Here is a 25,070-nt window from a genome sequence, read left to right as displayed (position 1 = left end):
CCTAAAGTCAGCAATATTTTAGTTGTGAATTCCTCTTTTCCTCTCTTTTTTCACATAAAAAATTATTGTATGTAAAAATACATTTAGGTCACCAGTCTTCCAGACAATTTTTAAACTGGTACAAAAAACAAAATACTGTGACAGTTTATTGTTTCCTGATACCTGAACATATTTAGTATTCTTATAAAGTAAGAGAAGATCTCAGTAGAGTGAAGAACTCTATAATCTGTTTTTATCTTCACAGTAAAGTTATTTTTGTTATGACAACTTTACTTATTTTTTGACACACCAGTAAAATAATATTTCAGGATCTGACTGCTCCTGAGAAAACCCAGAGACTGCACTCATGGAGCTATAACCACCTGAAAAACTCTTAAGACTCCTTCAATTTATAAGCCTAAATACCCAGAAAAAAACCCCAACCAATCTATCTCCAAAAGCACAACTGCATTTCCCGAGGAATCCTCAGCTTAGGCAAAATTATCAGGTTAAACAAAAAGAGGCTGCTTCTCTCTTGAAATATAGAAGAAATACATTAGACAGCACTTTCAGTCACCCCCAAAACGATCACAGTGAACAAAGATTCACACTTTTTATATTCAGATACAAGTAATAAAACCTTTCCTCTTACTCAGACATGCCATACTTTTGGCATAGCTTTCTATGCCAAATCTATAAAAACTATGCTTAGCCATGATTCTCCCAAAATGCTCAGATACCCTCTCAGTTCCACAGACAACTGAGTGAGAGTATCTCCCTAAAAGGAACTGAGGAACAGCTGAATGTACCTGGAAGCTGTTAAACAGTGTATATTTGAAGAAAACCTGATGGACACTGATAATTCAATGCCAGCAGCTGTTAACTTCAGGATATTACCATACTGATAACCTATTAATAAAACCCAGGAGTGAAGAAAGATCTGTTTTATTTGTAAATATCCCTGTCTTATATCATACAATAAAAATCATTCTCTGTTTTTTGCTTATATTTTTCTTGCTGTAGATACTGAAACATCATCTAAGTTGCCAAACATCAATGACCTCAGTATATCCATAAATCAAAAGGTAGGGAAAGAACTATTTAATAAGTAGACATAGTAAAAAGATTCTAGGGTCTAGCAGAGACTACTAATTAAGGTGCCATTGTTACTCAAATTAAACTCCTATATTCTCTGATACACAAACATTCAGATTTTAGAATTGAGGAGATACTGATTTCTTCCAGAAAATAATTACACCCTGACTTGGCAGAGTTCTGCAAAACATTATGCATGAACACACACCAGCCAATTCTGTGGAAAACTTTTAATTAAGGCAACTAAGAAAGAAAGTCCTTGCTTAAAAATGCAGTCACGCAGCATTTGAAACCTTTACAAAAAGTCTGCACCCCAATGTAAACACCAATGAAGCTTAAGGGCATCAGAGCTTATTTAAAAACCACAAATATCTTGGTGTTCAACAAAACAGAAAACAAAACTTTGGATTTTCAGTTTTACCTGCCAAGTTTCAGAATGCCTGAGGGAATTTAAATAATCAGGTTTGAATTTCAGTGAAACTGGCACCAGTGGACATCTGGTTTATAAAATGAGTTCTTACAGCAAATGATTTTGTGCAAAATAGTGATCTGTACTTGCACTACTTCAGTAGAAAGGGAACTCCAGGATACAGAGTGATTCTCATCTCATTGCCAGTGAAGTGGATTGCTCCACTTTAAACAGAAATGGTCAGACATCATCATCACTAAGAAGAGCTTTTGGTGATGTGATGTGTGATTTACAGTAAATGCAACTTCAGTGCTGACAAGATGTTTGTAAGTGTATTATGGTAGAGAAACTGATGCACCAACAGCTGAAACTCCTTAAGATGCTTCTGTGCTCTTTCTACAACACATTTATTTGAACTCAAATAGAAATGAGTAAGTTGTAGAAGAAATTTCTTCACATTAAAACGTGCTTTACCAACCATTCTGATCAATCAAGTGTTTCTCCCTGTTTACAGGCACTATGAGACCATAAAATTTCCCACTGTGAAACCATGTAAGGCTAAATCGGAAAAAGTGCACTGCTAAAGGATGGTGTCAGCTACAGAATTATTTCAAATGTACATAGTATTCCCTACTAATTTGTTATTTTTTAATTCCCTTAACAGTTCTTCAAGCCAGGACAGAACCCACATCCTTAATGTCATTCCAGTCCTTTTCCAGCTGTTCATGTGTTATTTGTGTACGTGCTGTTCTTTATTTCTGCTGATAGAAAACTTAGTTTTCTGATAATTTCTTTCTCTTTTATATTAATGGGGTCATCAACTATACTAATGGGTAAAAGGTGTCCTATTTCTAAACCTTCCAGAATAAATATGCTTGAAGATAATGTAATTTTACACATGGAAAGTAAAGGCAGACTGGCAATAGCAGAGCTGTTTAATCCTAGTAACATCTCAGCTTATCATGGTGCATAAGACTTTAAAGGTTCTTTTCATCCAGGATGCATCACCTCGGGAAATAAGCTGAGGAAGGAAGACTGCTTTGTTATTTATTCTCCATTTGGGTTATGAATGTTTTAAGTAACAAACACAAATATTTTTTCCCTACCAGCTTGTAGCAATGGATTAAGTGACATTTTTACTTCAAAAGCATTATTAAAAATAAATAAATACATATATATATGTCTTATAATAATACCGAGCTTGAGGAAGACCCTTATTCTGCCAAGAGAGAGATTTTAAACACTGGAGAAACAATATACAGATGAATAAAGGAAAAAATGTACAAAATTATCACAAAGCATTTTCCCTAGACACAGGAACTTTCCAGTTCCACTGCCTAAGCACTTTCTGAAGGTGCCTCCCCTATTGCATTATGTACTAAAATTGTTAAGAGCTATTGCTCTGCAATCACAGCTTACGAAAAATAATCAAGGTACTTGACAGTAATCATACACAGAAGCTCTTTGAGTATGAACTCCAGATCTTGAATCCAGAACATGTAATTCATGAGGTAATATGCTGCTAATCCTGTTATCCAACAGACAGGATTCTCTTTCTGCAACTGTAATTCTTTAAAATAATACTAGGGGAAAGTAGTGATTCCAGGAATGAAGTTCTGGCTATCTGCATTGTGTTTTAAATGCTAACTTAATTATAGTGTTGTTGCCGTTTGCTGTTTTAAAGGCTGATTTATTCTTCCAATTAGAGTGTTACTGCAGTTTCATGTCTACACTTTACCTGCATATTTAAAAAGGAAACACCGATTCAACAGCAGAAATGGGGCAGTTCACCGTGAAGTGCCCTTTCCTCCATCTGCCATCCCACACACCTTGCTCTTTCTAATCCCTGCTGTCATCAGTGTTATCAGAAGCACATGTTGCACTGGTGAATTCAGGAATACAACACTCTAATCTTTTCATAAGCATTCATTTCCTTCGTACAACAAAAAGGAAATGATCTATGGAACACTCAAACTGTGAGTCTAGTTTTGTGCCTATTTTTTTTTTTTTTTTTTTGTGAATCAACTCTAGGCACAACCAAAGACACATTTTTGAAAGAAAGGAAATGAATGTAAAAAAAAAAACAAACAAAACAATAATCCCTTATGCAATTCCTAGTGTACTTGCGCCCTGGGAAATAACTCCCATTTCTCAAGATACAGTAAAGCTGAGCATTTCAGTTGAATGAAACTTATATTTTGACTTTGGCAAAACAAAAACAATCTCTCTATATATTTAAAAAATCCACAATACAGTTCTATGCTGATGCTTAGGAACAGTTTTTTCCAAAGGAAATTCAAGGAAACATGGGTTTGCAGAAATGGTTTTGCTCCTCCCAAGCACTTCACTGCTTACCTTCTCCCACTGAAAAATATTCTGCAGTTGGGGCAGTCTTCAGACACTTCACAATGGAAGACTGTCCTTTTATTTGTAATCAAAGAATCTCAGATACTTGGGAGATAACTGTAAAGTGAATTCAATGTAGGCAAATGATCATCACACATTTATCATTGTAAGACAATAAATAATTTTTTCAATTTTAAAAAAGTCTAGGGGGAAAAGACATTTCTCTTTTATTTTTATGGACAAAAATATTTTCCTCCTAGGTGATTATTTTTTTGTGCTAAGTCACAATACCATTTGCATCACTGGGGTTGGAGGAACGAAGACTGAAGTGGGGAATCATCAACTCATTGTTTCATAACACAAAAATTTAAATAAGGGGAAAAAAATTACTTGAGACATGCAAACATGAGATGCAGTAGCTTAGTTCTATAAATGATTGACAATGTCAACAGTAACACCCTGGGTTAATTAAGGCTTGTATCATTTTCCAGGCACAGTACTTGGGCTCTGTAAGTTGCCACTAGTTCATCATCCTCAGTTTCATCATTTGTACCTCAGAAAAAGCAAGTGAATATCCTGACCACAGTAATGCAAGCTTTAGAGCATTTTAGTTTTCTAATAAATATTTAAAATTATTGCTTCCAACTGGTCAGTGAAAATAGACAGAAATTGGCTACTCCTTTGCAAGTTGCAAAAATTAAAAGTAAAAAGGTTGTTAGGTCAATCTCTTGAGGGTCAGAGATGGTTTTAATGACTTTGTAGAGACAGGCAGGACAAGGCTCTTAACATTTTCATAGAAGCATAATAGTAATATATTTGGGGAAATAACTAAGAGTCACAAACACCCTTTTCATAGTCCTCTGCTTCTCCGATAAATGAGAGTAACACAACATCAACTTTTCCTGAGATCTATTTTCCATGTTCGCATTTCCATTAATATCAGTGCACACATTTGACTAAGAGATCTGTAGCTAAATATTTCAAAACATTTTCTGGCTATATCAAGGACCAAAGCTAGAATGCAGATGTCCCGAGTAAACTTCAGAGGCAAAACTGACTGTGGAACAATATACAACCTTCATTTCTCACTTTTGGTAAGAGTGAGTATACAAAATTCATAGTTAATTGTACTTTGTGTTTCACCATGGAAAAAATGACAAAAGTATCTTGCTTATCACAACTAATTTCTTCTCTTTCAGTTGGAAATTGATGGTATGTTAAATGAGGTTTATAACAATTTTGGTATATAGTTTATTAATGTGTAAAAGAAAATTTAAAGTAATAAAGTGCCAGATGTTTCTTGGTATGCCATCCGTATTTATAGCCTGTCACCACAGCCAAACATCTCCACCTCTATTGAAAAGTACTGTGATAAAAACAATCAGACATCTTTGAGAAAAAACAACACAGTGCTGAAAAAAAATCCATCCTACAGTGAAAACTCCTTCCCTGTAACATCTTCTCACATAGGTTTACCTGAACACATGATGAAGCACGTATTAGAATTGTTTTTTCTGTTCCGAGAAAATTTGGGGCAGGGAAGGCTCCAGCCTCCCTGCCTGTCAGTTTGGCTGACAAGTTATTTGTTTGTCAAAGGAGAGTCTCAAATTCCCCATGGCAAAATACGATTGAAGAATAAGCCTTTCTTCCTTCCTTATCTCCTGAATAGCCAATACTATCAGTCATAAGCAGAGATAGAAGGATTGACCAAAAAAGCATCTAAGAGAGAAGGTACATTTTTTGAGGTCTTTCTCCCTTTGACAATTGCCAATCACCTCATCTTTCTGGGCCAGATATATGTGGGATCCTAGAAAAACAGAGCCCAAAATTGTTGCCTCATTCCTAGATACTTCATGTATCTGCTGCACACTTCAGTATATGCAGAACAGAAATTTGACTGTTGAAAGAATCCTCTTGAAGGCACCAGGACATCTCAGCCTGAAACACAGCAATAAAGGTCTGGACAGGGAAGAGAGGATCAGGGCTGTTTGAATCAACATTGCTGAAGTCTCTTCAGCAGTGAACAGTCAGTTCTCTTATTTCTGCCCACAAATCACGCAATTGGTATCAACAGGCACAGGCTGATTTCTGTACCTCATTAGTGATGTTGATATCTTGGACATCCTGTGGATGTTCTGGTTCTGATGCATGTAAAGGTAAGGAAATGTGTGCCAGATGACAGAGATTATTCTCGTGTAAAATGTCTCTACTTGATGTTTCCAAATACTATAAGCAAAATTATCATTACTCACCCTGCCAAAACAATAGGCTGACGTGAAACTTGACTACTTGGACGTACAGCTGCTCACAGTTAAGCAGCTTGTGGGTGAAAGTAATTGCTCAGAATAATTTCAGACACTGTAATTTAAAGATCAGATTCAAAATATCTGCAAAGCACTTTACAGTCACACCTAAATCTTCCCATAATCAACTCCAGTCATAAAACTGGATACACGTAACATTCTGCAGCATCGTGATTTTCTGAAGATGGAATTTTCCCATTTGAACAAGGTTGTCTTCACTGCAGAGAACCACTTAAATATCTTATGCTGGCTTTAATTTCAGCAGCAATTGACATACTGCACCTCAGAGTAGTTAAAAGCATCAGCTTATTATACAAAAATTTCCCAAAGTACCCTGACTTGTTTTTATCAGAACAGAAAAAAAAAAAAAAACAAACCCACACCACAAAAAAACCCCCCACACTTTATGGAATTTTTCACTACATCCTACAGAATGCTAGATTTGATGCTGTTTGAAAACAAAATGAAAAACACTTTTTTAATACCATTCAGCAAAAATCTTCCTCCTACAATAAGGAACACAGAAACCTACAGAATGTTCTATCTAGCTACACATACATACACAGTGCTTAAGCAGAGCAATTTCATTTATGTCCGTGACTTACACAAGGGTTCATGCATACAACTACAACTACATCTCTCACATCTGACACTCAAGATATCAGGGCACAACACCCTCATTTATGAAGAGATAAAGGAGCTCCCTCATCATTCTTGATAAAGATGGAGCAACAGTAGTCAGAAATTCCTGACTCCTCAGCACAGAATCTTGTGCTGCAATGGCTAAAAGCAAAACTCAAGCCAACACAGGATTCCTATAAGAAATGCTAATCATATTCTTGTTTATTATTCTTAAAAGCATTTAACTAAATATTAATGGTGTTTCTCAATCTTCCCCCAATTCCCCATAGAGGCATAAAGAAGTGCCATTTCCATAATGCACTGCTATATTCTAAACCAATAATTATTAATTTGCTTAATAACAAATTCTGTCAAAATATGTTACTCACCTAGGCAGTAAGACTGACCTAAATTATGCTAATCTAAATATATATTTGCACAAGCCTAAACAACATTTACTTGAATGCTGTAAATTATTATATATCTTAAGTAAACATATCTATATGGCTTCCTTACAACAAATTTCTAATACTGGTGGGAAAAAAGTAAACTTGAACATGCAGACATTACTATGTCAATAACATTATGAAAATAGCAAGAAATGAGACAATGCTCCTTTTCGTTGGTTCATTTCATCAAAGCATGCATTGAAAGACAGAATCTGTCATCATCTCCATAGCAGGCTTTCTGGATACTGTTAGTTGATACAATGCAACAAATCCTGAACCAATCGATAGCATTTTGGAACCAAAACAGATTTTTAGTATATTTATAGTAACACAAAAACTCTGGGGGTTGGCAAAACCTTTCACTGCACAAACACACAGAAACCACCGTTTCCCAAGTTGATCTGGTCACTGAGTGTTTGCTGTGTTCTGAAGAGAAGTTGGATAAATTACAACCAAAAATATATATTTTATATTTACCAAGAACCAGAGGAGTAGGTAAATGGTAAATACTAAAGGTAAAAATTTTTAAGTCAAAAGGAAGAGAGGACCTTCCTTTTGACTTTGCTGTTGAGTACCATTACTATCAGTTTGTTACTTTTTCATTGCATTTTATTTACACTTCACCATCTTTAAGTAAAGAAATGGGTAAGGATAAGAACCAAAATAACCATTTTCAAGTACTAAAATAGTCTTTTTTGCACTAAAATAATACAGATTTCAGTTATTTAGGATATATGCTTTCCGGTATATTATGTTTCCATGGAAAATAGATAAGCCAGAAATAGTTATCTCCTAAAGCAATGACTTAAAATTCTCAATACTGATTTTTCAAATTAGATGTTATTTTGTGCAAATTGCCTCAACACAGTTAGCTGACTGTTTGATACGAACTAATCAGTGTGGCTAATGACTGGTTTTATACACTCTTTACTTTGAAGAGAACTAAGTAGAAAAAAAATTTTACAGACTTCCAAGCATGCCCCCTTACAGGGAGGTAAGGAGGGACTTAATCATAATAATGTTTACCTTGATCTTATTGCTACAGTCTTCTCTGAAGAAGAAATGTGCACGTTGTAGCAAGATGGAGGTTGGTCTCTTGTTCCAGATAACAAGCAATAGGACAAGAGGAAATGGCCTCAAGTTATGACGGGGAAGATTTAGGCTGGATACTAGGAAAATTTCTTCACTGAAAGGGTTGTCAAGCACTGAACATGATGCCAAGGGAAATGGTTGAGTCATCAAAATAAAACATACTGCATCTCTGCCTTCATCAAGTTTGTTTTATTCTTTTCTTGTCCTTTTTTTTTTTTTAATCAAGATTAGTAAGAAAAACGGTAAATGGAGTTTTTGTAAGAGAGGGCATTAATATATCCTTGTTCAATGAATAAACACCACCATTCATTGCATCAATGTGATAAACATGCTATCCATATCTTACATTTTTTAACTCTCTACCCTTTTATTTAATGTCATCTCAGGTTCACAGAAAGTTTTGCAATTCAGAGACTTAAAGAGTATTTCTTTTATATTCCTTCACATACCATCAAGACCATTATGATGGCTGTAGTTTCTTTTTCCCAAAATACTTAATGAAGAGTGATTGGAGGGTGCAAGTAATCGTTTTGCACTTGGACTTTGAAGGCTTGGTGTTGACCTGATTACATTTGGTTTCACAGCAGGATGTATCTCTGAGAAAAAAAAGAGAGAGAGAAATTATACGTACTTGATTTTAAAATAAAGAAAACCAGTCTATTTCATATATTAAATTTACTTTTGATTTTCAGTGAAAGAAATTTTCTTCCGCACTTGTGTGTTTACAGGAGCTTGAATAACACTTCAAATATAAGTCTTCATACCCACAGGTCCTCCAAGTAAGAAAAATCTATATCACTTTAAATTACCCAAGTTCAATACTATAGTGTAGATGTATAAGGATTTGAGAGGTTGAAGAGATAATATACATAAAACCATCTGAAACAGATCTATGTTTATGATTTTTACCCTTTTGAGGTTTGTATTGAAGCTACACACCTACAGATTTTTTTAGCAATGAAATAAAAGCATTTTACTATAGTGAAACCACTTCAAGCTATTCAGTATTTTCTCTCACAATAAGAAGCTTTAAGGGATCTTCCCACATAGAAGTCACAAGGTGCAGGAGAGCCAGCAGGCCAGCCACTGTAGGGCTCTGCAGCTCAAACTACCCTAAAACTGGAACGGGAACACTCCAATATACTCATTACTGGGGAGCTTCAAGCATTCTGATGTGTTTCATACAGCAGGAGAAAGAGGAATAAAGAGGGTAACAGGCAGCAAAGTGCATCTGGCCAGCACGCTTCAGGGTGGCAGCTGCTGTGTTTGCCAAGAGCTGATACAGCTGTATGGAAATTTCTCAGTTATCTGCCAGACAAAAGTGGAAAAAGGAAGCCTCGGTTGAGTCCGCTTGTTCTTCATCAGGAATTTGCTGAACCAATTAACTTATTCCCATCACACATTTGGGTTCAAAATGCCACCACTGCGCGCAACCTTGGGCAGACCCAAATCTGTGTGTGAAGTCAGATGCCTGAGGGCAGGTCCTGTCCTTCTGACACAGCCACAGGGCACCAGCTGCCAGCACTGCGCAGCTTATGAGGCACTTGCAGCCCAATTACACCAGCCACTCGATGTCCCCACGCAGCAGAAGACACCTCTGTCTCACCTCTGGGCTGAGAAGGTGAGGGCAGAGAGGCTGGAACACAGATCAGGAGAGTACTTTCTCACATGCAGCCCAGGTTTACAACTCCTGAAGAGTGCTTCTTTCTGCTTTTCTGTATGCAAAAAGCACAGAAGCTGGGAATAAGCAAAATCTACAGTGAGGCCAGATATCCAAGAAGGCTCTCCAGCCTCTGCCATTCACAGCTATCATTCCAGAGGAAACCATTGCATAAAGTCAAAGTCTATTGCAACAGCATGTTTTTCCTCCTTGGCATTTCTGAAGGAAGCTCAACATCCAAGCACTTGCCTGCCCTGCCTCATGCTCTCGCTCTCATGGCGAGCCCTCATGGGCAGCTGGCAGATACCCAGCCTGCCCATCCCACAGGCAACTGGCCATGGCTGCAGGGGAGGCTGGGGGTGAGCCACAAGAAATCGTGATAACTTTTAAAAGGTAGATACATAAAGGTGGGAAGGACCAACAGTTTCATCAGTATCCAAAGGAGTGGAAAGGAACAGGATAGCCACAGTGACTTGGTCGGGCTGTACCGGGAACAGCATGCCAGGAGGAGACAACGCCAACAATTTTCACATCGGAAAAGACTTTGCTTAACTGTTCACCATTGGTTTGGTTGGAGCTTGCCAGCACACTCTCAAAGCATGAACACCCTCATACAAGAAGCTTCAGGAGGGTCAGATAAGAAACATAGAGCAGGGTAAAGCACAGGCAAGTAGAGAGAGAGGGTACAGGTAATCTCTCCAGAGCAGTAGATTTGGGCATGCAGCTAAAGGCTAGCTTAGTGTCACCAAATTTTTCACCACTTAATTAGATGAAAGCTTCTTACTGACATTCACTGCAGTATTCATCTGCTTTTCATAAAAAAAGTTTAGGAACGCCAAGCACTCAGCAGATTTCTAACATGTCCCATTTTTCTTGCTGTAGGGAACAAGCATCTTGTATTTTGCTTTTTTACTAAAATGGGAACTGAGGCATGCTTAATGTTATGAACATTACTGATGGCTAAGGCAAAACTTTAAACTGAAATAGAAACACTTGTGCCATTTGCTGTAGACAGTTGGAATTTGGATTCTAAAATGTTCATTTGGCAATCTTTTCCAATTTTCTGAAGGAAATGGTAAATTTTCAGGGCTAACACCATTAAAATATAATTTCATTTGCAAAAGAGTTCCAGCAGCAGCCACAATAGTCCCAAGCAGCTGTGTCAACATATGAGAATTCAAGCTCCTTCCATCTGCAGCACATAGGAGTTGCATTTTTATATTTTCAAGATGAGCAAACAGTTGACTCAGGATGCATTTCCTTTCTTCGACTTTTCTTAGTTCAGCAGTCACTAATCCTCCATTAGTTTACCACAAAGGCTGTCTCTTCTCTTTCTGCAGTAGAGGAAGGCAGCAAGAACAAGCTCTACACTTAAGTTCCAAAAAGGAGCTTAATTAAACAACCAGGACACTTCCCAATGGACTTGAATTCTTCCTTTGGGGTCTTTACACCTCATACTCGCTCCTCCTCTACATATAGACTTGCTTCAAATATTTTCATGCCTTGGATCAACACTTTCTAACCAGCTGTTTCATCACACCTGAGAGGGGTAATGAGACATTTCAGTGGTTTCACCTGAATTATATTATCCCATTGGATAACTGCATTATGGAATAATTGTAATTATCAGTCTTTTAATTCCTGCTGCTCTTATCCTTGTTCTATTGCCTAGTAATTCACCAAAAATCTTCTAGCTACCTGCACCTTTTGCTAACTCAAGAGAAATGACTATAGCATCCAAATTACCCAAATTATCCCTTTACCCACATAACAAATAATCAGTTGGCCACATTCTTAAATAAAAATAAGACAGGAGTAAGAAGCTATGTTTCAACAACATATTAGGAAACCAATTAAGAGGATCAGATTACCAGATTGCAACCTCAAACAAGTGGATAACAATAACAACACTAAAAAGCTCTCCCATTTCCACTCATGTCAGTCCACTAAAAAAAATAAAAAATCCAAAGCAAACAAAGAGAAGTTGAAGTCTCCTAGTGAGTCACTTAAATAAGCATCCTGGATTCCAGAGGTGCTTAAGCAGCTGCACCTCTCTCTCTCATATCTTCTCATCTCCTCAACATGTATCCCAGCTGGAAATATTAGTTTGGTTTCCTCATAACTAGGAGGTAACAAAGGACATTTAATTAGCCAGGGGTTCACCTTAGGGGCTTTGTTTTAGTAAGCACAGTGATGACTGAAGGGATTAGAGTGGATTAGCCCTAGTTCTGTGGCGGGCAGGGCCTAATTTTAACGCTTAACCTGCCTCACCTGTGGAACTGGCAGCCAAGAAGCAGAACAGGGATAAAGTAAGTGATAACCCAGGATGTGCAGGGCACTGAAATCCTCTCTGCATTACCAGAAAGGTTGAAAACAGTAATGCCCTGAGTCACACAGTTAGCTGTATGCCAATAAATGCCTGTGGGAATGGCATGGGAGGAATTTTAAAAAGAAAACAAATGCCTCCTGCATAAGGTATGACATGATATTTAATACTAATTTTTATGAGAAAAATAATTCAAGCAATTATTTGTTTGCTGAAACATGCAAAAATCCCGAATAAACCAAAAAAGTCACAAACTAAAAAAAACACACACAAACCCCCCCCCCCAAAAAACCCCAAAACCACAAAACAAATGAAACAAAAACCAAACAAACAAACAAACAAACAAACAAACAAAAAACAAAAAAAAAAAAAACACAAAAAAAACCCCCCCAAAAAATCCACCAGGCTAAATGGCAAGAAAAAAGCCATTTTCTAGGCATTCTTATAGAGCTAATTCAGTATAGTATGTATTCAGGATGTATTCAACTGCACTGGGTACGCTTCATATCCCTGCAACACATTATTTGCCTTCAACTGTAGTGGGATACCTTCACTTCCCATACAGTCAAATGCTAAGCAGACTCTACAGATACGTGGTATATTTTAGCACTGTTAATCTCCTATCATACATTCACCTAAGTGTGCAAAATGCTGTCTGACATTGTTCATCCATTTACTCCCATTAAGCCTACAGCGTTATGCTCCCTCAGTCACTAAATAACAAGGCATTAAAAACATGCAGGGGCCTCTAAGTTTACCCATGTTACCATTTCTTCTTTTGGCTGCACAGACAGGTCAACTGGATGAGCCATCTCCGGTCCGGCTTCCCCCCTTACAACCACAGCTCCCCCAAGTCAACCAAAGCAGTCCTTTCAGCACAGGTAAGATATACAGCCAGGATGCCTGTAGGAAATTATCACTGGCTTTTTTCTTAAACTCTAGGACAGGAGGGATCAAAATTCACTGAGAGTGGCATTAATGCTTCATTATACAGTTTTCTGAAGTTAGGATTCTGGTAAAATTGATGTTCTAGAAGAGCAGATGTAACTACATAAATAGCTAATTTCTGTTTCAGTGAGGCAAGAGACTTACTGTTTACTTTGTTCTAGTAAAAAAAAACTCTTGTTGATTTAATTTTGAGCAAAACATCTAGACTGAACTCTATATTCAGCTTCATTTCTGCAGAATGTAATTAACAGCAGAATTATTCACTGCTTCTCTGATCAATGGTTTGATTTCTACACTCATTTGAGTATTAACAGCCTCTGGGTTATCACAATTCTTATATGACTGTGTAAATATTTAATAGTCAGTGACAGTTCCTTGAAAAGAGTATGATTTTCACTTGTTTTAGCAAGGAATCACTATTACTTGAATTTTTCCTCTTCTCATTAACTTAAGGGTTCATTGACCTCTTGGCTGTGATCTCAGTACAGATCTCATTGCACCTTTTAAATTTAGGTCATCAGATTACAAGATTGTTGTCTTGGTGTGGCTGAGGTGCCCTTCTTTTAAATATACAGTACTGCAATTGTATTCAAGGGGCACACTAGAGTAGCACTGAGCATACTAAATATCTCCCCTCTGAGCAGTTATTTTTTTCATTTAGACTACCACACTATTTTTCACATGCCAAATTAGATCAGATTTCACTCTGACACTTTAAACCAGTATCAGCAGAACTTCTGCCTACATCCTGCAAGTTCAATCATGCAGCTGTGCAACTGCTAGTGGACCATCGTTATTATTAATTTATTAATATCAGAGCTTTTTCTTGTTACTCAAAGCATAAATCCCCCTTTCTATGCACATGGGATTATAAAGCATCAGTACACACTGAATGTTGGTTTGGTTCGTTATTCTCTGGAGGCAGATACGCACCTAAATACCCAATGATACATGACAGGGGTTTTCTGGTGCTTTTAATCTTCAGAGGATTTCCAGCAAGTTCACAATGTCGATCTGCATCTGAGAATTTTAAAGAATAAAACTCAGTTTAATTTTTTTACTATTACCAATAGAATTAGGACACACCAACCACTTTCTGCCTTGCATTTTTGACACAAATTTCTTTTTTCATTTTAGCCCATATTCTCCTTTTTTTATCAATACTTATAATGATGGATATTTAAAGGCAGGACATGTTCTCATTCATGCAAATGATCTTATGGTTATTCTTTTTTTTTTTAAAGTCAATGTAAGGTTTAGCACCATTTTGATTGCATTTTTTGCTTACGAAGCAAATGAAAAGCCAGCTAGGCAAATGAAACACAGATGAAAACATGAGTACTAAATGAAATGCAGCTCTAGCTATTAAAAGTAATTTACATTGATTCTTTATTGTTTTTTACAAGCTCCTTTTTCTCTAAATGGGGCAACACAGAGGTAAGGATTCAAAGCTGGCACTACTGACTTTTGTCATGTCTTTCTTACTTGCATAATTGTGATTCATATACTGCCTAATAAGTAAAACTGAACACAGGGGTTATCATGGCTTGAGAAAGAAACAAACAAAAAAACAACCAACCAAACAAAGCAACTCCTTCATGGTAAACTTTTGAACAAAGTGGCTAGTTGTAACCAAGTATTGCAAACCTCAAAGGTCTCAAAGATTGTAACTTTCTGCAAAGTACATGAAAACTAGCAGTGCAGTAACTGCTTTAAATTTCATGCTACTACTATGAACTCACACCTCTAAAGGTACTCTGAATACACGAGCAGAGATTCCATGTTTGTCCCAAACATAAAGGGTTACTATGAAGATGTTCATGTTTAGACAGCGAAGTCAATCAACTTAAGGCAAAAATTTACAAGGCATTAGGTTTCAGTAAACAATTCCAAAATTACTGAAAATATACTATCTTTTTTTTTTTTTAAGTTATTCAGAATGACTGGGTTTATCTGTCTTCCAAGAGCACATAAGAAATCCCCATATAGATTTTCCAGTATCCCTAGTATAGAGGTATTCTGTTCTATACAAAACTGCACTCATATGGTGATTGTGTAGATTGAGAATTCTCTCACATGGAATTACTTCCCACAAATACCTACCTAAATGTACTCTTTTCTTTGTATAGGTTTCACGCATGCAGATCTGCATTTCCTAACAAGCTTTATAGGAGGTACACATTATAAATAGATTCTAATTGCAAATCCACCTTGTGTTTTATCAAACTGCTCACGTTTGCTTCATTCCAGTACATGAGATGAAGTACATAGTCACAGGAAGAAGATAACACACCATGTAGAATTATTTATAATCTTATATTTTATGTCATGGCTAGGCTTCGCGAACAAAGATTTGGGAAATGTATTTTATGTAGCTCTGTGCAAAAACCATGAAGGTTCTGAATCCACAGACAATTACTGAAATAAATACTGCAGATGTTCAGAGATGTTTTCAGTGCAGCAGACAATGAACAACTTACTTCAATATATTTGGGAAACTACTTGAAATTCTGGAAACGCCAACTGGTATTTGGGCAGCCCAAAGCTTCCAGAGCCTTAATGCTGAGTACACAAAGCACTTTATTATCTTCTCTTAATAACACAATATACCATTATACAGGGGGAAAAGCTCAAACCTGGTGCCTTGAATATTTTTAATATTTTGTAACACCTGAAATATTTTAAGTGACAGAGTAGAACAATGTGTCTCCACTGACTCCCTCACTAAAATAAGTACAGGCTATACAGTATTTTATAGTTACTTTGAGAATACCAAAGCATTGCCTAAGAAGTAACTAGCAAGAACATTTTCTATCTACGTGTCTTCACTGTAAAAAAAGACATTAAATTCTAGAGATGTATTAATATGGTAACTGGGAATACAGACTGCAAACACAGCACAGTTTCCATGCTTGAAGTAAAGCATGTTCACCAAAGCTGAGTATTACAAAGCACACCCATCTGTGAAAGCTGTTAAGTACTTTTAACAGCAGCAAAATTTGATCCACAATATGGTAGTCCCATACAAAGTGCAATAAAGTTTATGATTTCTATGCATAACACATAGAAAAACCATAGAAGTTAGATTGTGTATCACTCTCAAGTGTAAAACCATTGAATAAAAAACAAGTCCTAAAATCAAATATGAGCATCCATATGCAATAAAAATCTTAGTAAAATCAGTGAAATAGTGGAAGCTAACAGAAAAAATGTATTTATTAAAAAAGGCGTATTATATTTTATAGTATATTTTTCAAACACAGCAAAAGCAGAAAGTGTGCTACTGCCTGTAGCAATAGGAGATGATCAAGGTGTGACGAAAATATTCAAGAAAGACAAAGGCACAGCAGAAAAGCTGAATGTATTCTTTGCATCAGCATTCACTACAGAAGCACTTAAAGATCACTTCCAAAATAATTTTATGAGGAAAGTATGAGAACTGTGTCACATCAAAGACTCCACAGGAAATATTTCAAATGAACTGGTTAATGAATAAAAACAAGTTACCAGGATCAGGTGGAATTCATCCAAGCAAACCACTGAGCACATATGCTGCTGGTGTTTAATGAATGCTTAAACAGTCTTGGTTCAAGAGAACAAAAACAGGGCAAATGTGATAACATTCTTCATAAGTAGGTCTGCAGAGTGGCAAAAGGGTTGCACTATTAATAGAGGCACACAGTTAAATATGGAAATATCAAGGGAACCAACAAAGACCTTGCAAAGGGGAAAACATGTTTAATGTGCTCACACGACTCAGTGGTGCGTCCTTGCCACAAGAAGGACAACAGCACACTGGGCCTTATGAGCACAGCAAACCCAGCAGGGCCAGGGAGGTCACCCGTCCCCTCAGTCCGTGTGAAACAACAGCCAGACTCCACGCTGAGTTGTGGGATCCCCACTGCAGAAGAGATGTGGACACACTGGACCACATTCATCTACTGGACAGCCCACAATCTGGTTGGGAGCTGGTGTACAGGACATACGCAGAGTCCAAGGGACTGGGTCCGGTCAGCATTGGGACAAGAAGCATGAGGGGAGACCTGATTGCCCCCTGCATTCTCCTAGCAGTGGAGCAGAGAGACACCAAACCAGACCCTTCTCGGAGTAAAGAAGGGATAGGGTAACCTACCACTGCTTTCTGTGGCAGCAGCCACAAGCTGGGAGACAGGAAATTGTTAGATTTAAGGAAAAGATTATTTACTTGGAGGTTGATCAAACACATTGGACACCTGCCCAGAGAAGTCAGGCAGCCTCCATCCTTGGAGGTACATAATGTCCATCTGGACAAAAGGCTCATGAGCACATGAACTTTATGCAAGAGGTGGGATAGAGACCTCCAGGGGTCCCCTCCTACTTACACGTCCTATAAACCAGTAACTGCCAGTGTCATAGGTCTGCCAGGATCCTCTGAAGGGCTCGTGACATGTACACATGCAGCTGATCTGGCATCCAACTTGGCATTTCAATGAGCTTTTAACAAACTGTCACCAAAGACCTCTACTTCCCAGATGTTACAGGGTAAAAGTTCTTTTCCAGGGATTAGCACGTTATTAAAATTAATTGTCTATGTAATCTTCAAAGGATCTGTGCTGTTCTACATACAAAACATCAGGAAAAGAAGTGATTAGAGAGTTAAAATTTCCTGATAAGAAATTTCTGAGCATAATCAAAGCTAAAACTGATTGATATCATCACCATCAAACATCACATGTAAATTAATTCTTAAGGGGTAAAATGGCTGTAGCACATACACATAATGATGGGTTCTACACCATCACCAAGCAGAAGAGAATTCATGAAGTCAGCACTCTCTAAAATTATGGGAAACCTGTATCTTGAAGTGCACATAATTTGGGGCACCATAACCCTAAAGAAGATACAGTACTATCAGAAAAACTTCAGGAAACAACATTACAAACATTACAAACCACAGTGTGAAACATTCTTTATGAGGTTTTGAACAGACTAAGTTCTTAACCTAGAAAACTAATAACTTTTGTGGGTATTACAGAAGTGAATGAAATAATGAATGCTATGAAGAAGATGATATCAAATGAGGTTGTGCTTTTAGATCTGAAAGTATTTTTTTAACTATTTCCTTTTTAGAACAAATTTGTAGGTCTCTTAGAGAGACTGTCAAGTTGTCTCTGACATTTCATCATCCCTCTGTCAAAATTCTGATTATCTAATTAATGTACTGTGCCCTTCGTATTCCCTGATTGTATTCTTCTTAAAAACTTCAGTAAAAAATAGCGTGCTCTTTCCATTATTTTCCTGGCTACTAAAATCTGGCACAAATTGTACCCAAAGATAACGGAGAGAAAATATTTTTATCCTAGATGCAGCCAAAAGCTCTTCTGCAGCTATCAAAATCAAGGACGAAAAACACAGTTTGTGAAACAATACCCATAAATGTTACTCACTTCAGATGAATGGGTAGTTTTATGTCAGTAAAATATAAGCTCAATGCTTACAAAGCCAAATCAGGAACATTTTGCATATTCTACCTAGTTTTGATTTGTCTTTGTTTCATCAAACTAGATCACAAGCAAGTACTGTGTACCAAACTTGTTAATAAATTTGAAGATTCAAAGTTATAAGTTTTCATCATGAACAGTATACCCATTCCCAAATAACTACATATATTATACAGATAATATATTACTGTGCACTGAAAACATTTTGACAATCATGTCTATGCACATAGCATGTAGTTATCCAGATTTAAATTACTATAATTAATACATATATTTATACTGATAAAGCTGTATCCAAGCAATGGAATAAAAAAATCCATCAAAATATCCCTGTGCTGAAGTAATAATGCTTGCAGATGCATGGCTCACTGCCAGGCACATATCAACCTGCTTGTAAGCTGGGAACAGATCCAATCTTGCCAGTGGCTGTTGAGAAGAATGCCGCCTTTGCTTTCCTCTAATTAAGAGACCTTCCACAGACAGGACAGTTTTGCTTCACCTTCTAAACAACATGCAATATATTCAAACTAAAAGGTAGGTAGTGCGTGAGATTTAAAGCATGAGAATTTCCTCTCAGCAAAGCAGTTCACCAATTCTAATTATTCCTGAAAATCCATCAGACAATTTTATTGTCAACAACTACAGAGAGTCTATTAAGTTCAGGCAAAACAAAGTTTGAAGTTTCCATAATGGGCTGTGCTCCTAGCCGGAGGTGCTGTGCCTTCTCAACCTCCTGGTGGCCTTTCCTAGATTCAACTGGGAAGTAAATGCACCATCTCCACTACCTCCCACTGGCATCTGAGCAGGGGTCATGCTACAGGGTTCATTAATGAGAAAAATCTAATTCTCTACACTAACTGAGGGAATAAAGAACACAGAATAGGACCTTATTTTCTGCCAGTGGGGGGAGCGAGCTGATGTGGGTGGAATTACAATAACAGAAAATGCTCTGTCGAAATCTGTTTTCGCCTAAGAGATGGTTGGGCCTGAGGTTAGCATTCTCAGAGACTTCCATGCTCCTCTGAGACAAAAGAAGTACCTGCAGATGCATTCAGGTGGAATGCAAAAACCTATCTATTTTATGAGTAAGTTTTGACATGCTGGTTCAGACAGTCTTTCTCAGAACTGGAAATTAGTTTCATTTACAACCTGGCACTTCAACAAATTGCACAAGACTAAGGTGGCATAAAACCTGTTAAACTGCTGGAATAAGCACCCTACCAATCCTTCCGGGTTTTATGGTTTCTTAGTGTTGTTATAGTGCCTAATGCAATAACGTTGTGAAACGGTTACAGTTTCAAGAACTGGTTTGGCATACACAAAGTGTCAGGTGAGTCTGACATAGCATCTAAGCACTCATTAGATTCAAGTTTCAGCACATCAACAATTTGGAAAACAAATTCCAAATCAGGTCTTGAACGTCCTAACACCACCTCATGCCATATCACATCATGAGTGACCTGCTACTCTGGCCAGGTTATTATCTAAGCATATCTGTAACTTACAGATATTCATTCAATATTGTAACTACTCAGCCAATTCAGCATAGGAGATAATTTCCATTAATTTAGTATCTCATTTAAAAATCTAAATTTAAATTACTTGCTTCAAGATTACCTTAGAAAAAGATTCAGGGCATTCTCAGGAAAAGAGAGACTATTTAGTTCTAACATTAAAATCTACAGAGTGCACTGAGCAGAGGTCACCAGATATAAGTATAGGAATAAAACTACAAAACCATTCTTTTTATTTACTTACTTATTAATCTTTACTAGACCAAGACAATGACAATGCAGGTAAGAGCACTGTAATTATTCCAGATAGAGAGATTGCCAGAAACAGAATACGTGTATGTGTCTGTGCATATCTGTGTGTGTACAGAGAACCGTGAGTTATATTAGTTGAGGTATAATCTGGTTTCCACCATTAGAAAATTATTTTAATGTTGTGTTCAAAAAGCCTTGACAAATGTGACTTTTTTTTTTTCTTCAATCTATGTTAGATCTAATCAGAAAGTATCAGAATTCAAAAAGACAAATTGCAAGGTCCGAAAACTGCTATAAGCAAAAAGAATAATGAGACAGAGACTGCAGGGAAAAAAAAATCTTTCTGCTCATTGTTAATTTGATGTGGCACTTTTTCACTCAAAGAAACAAAGAGGAAGCACTCACAGCACTGCCAGTCTGATACTGCCAGTCCTGCTGAAAAGCTCAGCTTTTCACTCCTCTCTTTAAAAGTTGAACTGTGTATTTAACACTTGTTGTAGTATGACCATTAACCATTGAATGAAACCTTTTTCTTCTATTTTTTCTCTTCCTTAACCAACGGTTTCCTCTTCTTTTGAGTTTTGTTACTGCAGTAAGTGAGAAATAGGGATATGGACAAAAAGAGTCAAGGTTCAAGTGAAATTATAAGTTTTCCTCCATGATTCAGAATAAACAGAAATTTAATGGTATAATGCTTTCCTCTCAGAAAGTAACTCTTACTTTGGATTGAGAACTAAAAATATAGTCCTAGTCCACCCTCAGACACACTTCTTCCATGAAGTATAACTCATTCTATTCACACAGTGGACACATGGTTTCCTTAAATCTGAAGGTTGCTCCTGACTTCCATAGGTTTAAAAGAAGAAAGGAAATGGTCAAAGAGACAACTAAAAAATTAGACAAGGACAATGAACAGAAATATTCACCAAGCTTGGGATACCTGTAGAAGCAGGTGAAGAGTTTGCATGTGAATAACAGTTGATGTTAAAGTACATAAAAGGAAAATAATTACTCAAAATCAGATTTTAAGCCTCCATGGAGTAAATTTCTTATAATCAACACTGACATCATCAGCATCCCGGCTAAATATGCTGGGAAAACATTTGGTGTTAATCTAGCAAACATGTTATAAAATTTTATATTCTAAAAAGGTCTCTTCAATTCTAATACAATTGACAGTACGATGAGCCAGCATGGCTCATCTCGGAATACCAAGCATCTGCTCCAAGAACCATATCTGTGGAAGACTGGGACACATAACCAGACAGCATGAACAGTTAAACAATGTGCTTAGCGCAGATACAAAAGCTGTTGAAATATTCAGTGACTTTGCAGCAGAACTAACACACATATGCAGATGAGGAGACTTACTGTTGCTATCCACAATAACTCATATCCTTTTGTCATACTACTAGTGAATTCATCAGTTCTTTATATTTTCACTATAAAAAGAACAAGTATAATACAGAATTTTATTTAAAACTAAAATTTAAAACTGGAATAGACAAAACCAAAGTGATGCAATTATGATAAACATGGCTATCACCATCATCTGATCATCATAGTGACAAGGGGCTGTATTACTCACCCCATTTAAATTCTTCACAGATTTCACAGAATATTCTGAGTTGGAAGGGACCCACAAGGACCATCGAGTCCAACTCTTAAGTGAATGGCCCATACAGGGATCGAACCCCAGCCTTGGTTTATCAGCACCATGCTCTGACCAACTGAGCTAATCCCCATCTCCTGATTCTTTTACCAACTCACTAAGAAAAAAAAGATGTACAGATCTATAGTTTCTGCTCAGTGAAAGAATAAATGAACAATATAAAAGCAAACTTCTTTCACAATGCCTAGTAGGAAGCATGGTTTTTTATGTCATGGCATTGCTTTCCCCCTCCTAAACCCACTTTTGTTACTGGTAATTTTTGTAAGGGAATGAGGTAACAGTTATCCCCTTTTTAATTAATTTGAAATGTTTCCCCGGCCTAAATCTGTTCAAGGCAGCCAGAAATCCAATGTGTAGGTGATATGCTGGACAAATGAAAAAAAAAATGAAAAGCAAAAGTGTATAGACAAGAAATGTTTATTGAAAAAGAAAATAAAATTAAAAGACAAAAATGGGTGGAAAGCACAGCACACAGAACTAAGAATTAAAAAAACATCTTACATTCTGCCTTAATGGCAGCACAGTTAATAGGGACAAAGGGACGTCTTGCTGCCTGCCGCAGCCGGAGGGTATTTTTGCAGACCTGACGGGCCAGTTTTGTCCAACATGTCGTGTGAAGAAAGAAAGCTTGACGTGTTTTCACTGCCGACTTTGGACTTCCAGTGTTACGAACTGGAGTTCCCTGTGTGGCCTGCCGGGACATGTGAGTTCTAACATGCGATTCCTACAAAAAGAAACAAAAAATGATAACAGGTACATCTGAATTACAGCATTAAAATATCCACACCTTGGATAAATTCTCAAGGTTAGTCAAATAATATGCATAAGCACAATATAAAAATCTGAGGCCTATGTAGGAAGCTGTAAAACACAGAGTAGAGAACTATATTAAGAATGGATATATAATGCCATTCTAAATGAGATATTGTATAATCAATTTACCATTTCATACATAACACACCATTTGATTGAGAAAATTACATTTGTCCACCAAAAATGCATGAAGCGGATGTTTGTTTACATAAGGCTTAGTCAAATAAAGATACGGCAGGGCCTGCACACTTTACAGTTCTACTTAAACACAGGAAAAGGATTAACAAGTTGAGTTTTATTCAACCAAAGTTGAACACATACATAAAAAACCCTTTCCGCTAAATATTCAAATCACAGCAGACTTGTGAAATCACTATGTTTCAAATTTTATCTACACAGTCCTACCTCGGTAGGTTGACTGGAAGACAGTTTATCTTCATCCGTCTGTGTAGGCATTTTCAGGCCACCATACTTTTTCCAATAAATCCAGCAAGACGCACACAACCTACACTGCATATTAGGAGGGCCCCAAGAATACCATTGGTGAGACTGTGGAGCTAAAGAGGAGAAAAGAGCACAGGTGAACTGGTGCATGCTACATGCACTGCAATAAATCCAAATGCTGTAATAGATGGCTAAATATGGCCAAAATATAAGAGCATTGCGCAGATAAATGTTTAATACATTTGACATGGAGAAGAAAAACTTGAATTGTTAGTTGCTTTATTTTTTACAAAAGCATCACAGAAGTCAACTCCAAATGGAAATTCTGGAAAAGTTCAAGTCATTCAAATTGAATACTTATAAATTAAGATCCACATTCGAAAAGGATAAGAACATCCTCTATTGACCTTGAAGATGCGTACATATTTTTATCTTGTGCATTTGGAGACCCAGAAGGGCGCATTAATTTAACCTTTTTCCTTTTTCATAAGAAAATTATTCTTTAAAAAATATGACTTGAAAAACTAAGTATAGAATGGAAACCTTCCATACAAAATATGTTTTTAATTTAATTGTTGTTTAAGAGATGGGCAGCCATAGGAATGATAAGCAGGGAACTCTTATACAGCAGGTCTTTTCAATTCTTTCAATTTCTGGATTTTAGTATATCTCACTCTCACAAAACCTCTGTTGAAGGCTGCTATTTAAATAAGTAAAACAAGAATTATCAGAAACATACAAAATACTAGAAAAAACCAATATGCCCTGCCCATGCCTCCCAACAACAACAAAGGGGGGAAAGACACCTCAAAACCAACCAACCAAAAAAAAACCAGCTCAAAACCCCTTCGTCCTTACAGAAAAACCAAAAATAAATTTGAATCTAGCATTCTGAAGGTAAAGGAATAACATATCAGTGCCATCATATTATATAACAATCTTTCTGTACTTTCTGAATTGTTAAAAGAAAAAAATAAAGTCTATTCGAATATTGACATTTAATATATATATACTGAAGGTAGCTATAACTTTAAAGTTATTTCTGCCACACAAGTAACTGGAACTTATCCTCTATAACATGCAAACAAGAGTACATGCATTTGTTTTTAGAAAACAGCATATATTAAAGTTAACCCAAACTCCTGAATTATTAAAAAAAATATTTACTTACTATAGCAGCTTTCACAAGCCCGACCTATTACTGGGGCCTGTGCCTGGTAAGAGGCTCCCATTGCTCCATTGACTGCAGCAGGTTTCCCATTGTTGCTGGATATTTGATTGGGATTTGGTTTATTGCTTTAAATAAAAATAAATGGAAAAAGAATGATTTTACTAACTGGTTAGTCAACATGAAAACAAGCAATATAATTCTGTAATTCTGATATCTATTGACACACGTATAAAATCTTCTCTAAGCAAGACTAATTTTTGTACTTCTCTAGTATTTTCAGAGACCTGCTATGTAAGAGCTGGTTTGATACTCCAATTTACAGATCTTTAAAGTGGTCCCATGTTCTAAGCTACTTGGCAAGCTAGTAAAAGACCAAGTCTCGGGGTCAAAGTATTAACAAAAGTCTGACCCAGCACAGAATTTAAGAAGGTGGTTCTAATCAAAAGATAAGGCTTTACAAGCTGAGGTGGACTTTGGACAAAGTATAGCAAGCAAG

At 36.8% G+C, this 25,070-nt stretch overlaps 1 protein-coding gene across 2 annotated transcripts in view; it reads right to left on the bottom strand.

Moving 5' to 3' along the window:
• MTA3 (metastasis associated 1 family member 3) overlaps positions 1-25,070 on the bottom strand; it is a 133,209-nt gene that overhangs the window by 29,744 nt on the left and 78,395 nt on the right. For both annotated transcript variants that reach the window (XM_032682889.1, XM_032682890.1), the window contains exons 12-16: positions 24,575-24,699; positions 23,365-23,516; positions 22,648-22,870; positions 14,162-14,248; positions 8,744-8,890 (exon numbers count right to left, since the gene is read on the bottom strand). In XM_032682889.1, coding sequence (XP_032538780.1) covers positions 8,744-8,890; positions 14,162-14,248; positions 22,648-22,870; positions 23,365-23,516; positions 24,575-24,699 — 734 coding nt within the window. The remainder of the gene's footprint in view (positions 1-8,743; positions 8,891-14,161; positions 14,249-22,647; positions 22,871-23,364; positions 23,517-24,574; positions 24,700-25,070) is intronic.

This window comes from Chiroxiphia lanceolata, chromosome 3, assembly GCF_009829145.1.
Source record: "Chiroxiphia lanceolata isolate bChiLan1 chromosome 3, bChiLan1.pri, whole genome shotgun sequence".
NCBI lineage: Eukaryota > Metazoa > Chordata > Aves > Passeriformes > Pipridae > Chiroxiphia > Chiroxiphia lanceolata.
The sequence above is the reverse complement of the archived record's forward strand: the minus strand, read 5'-3'. Positions and strand labels throughout refer to the sequence as shown.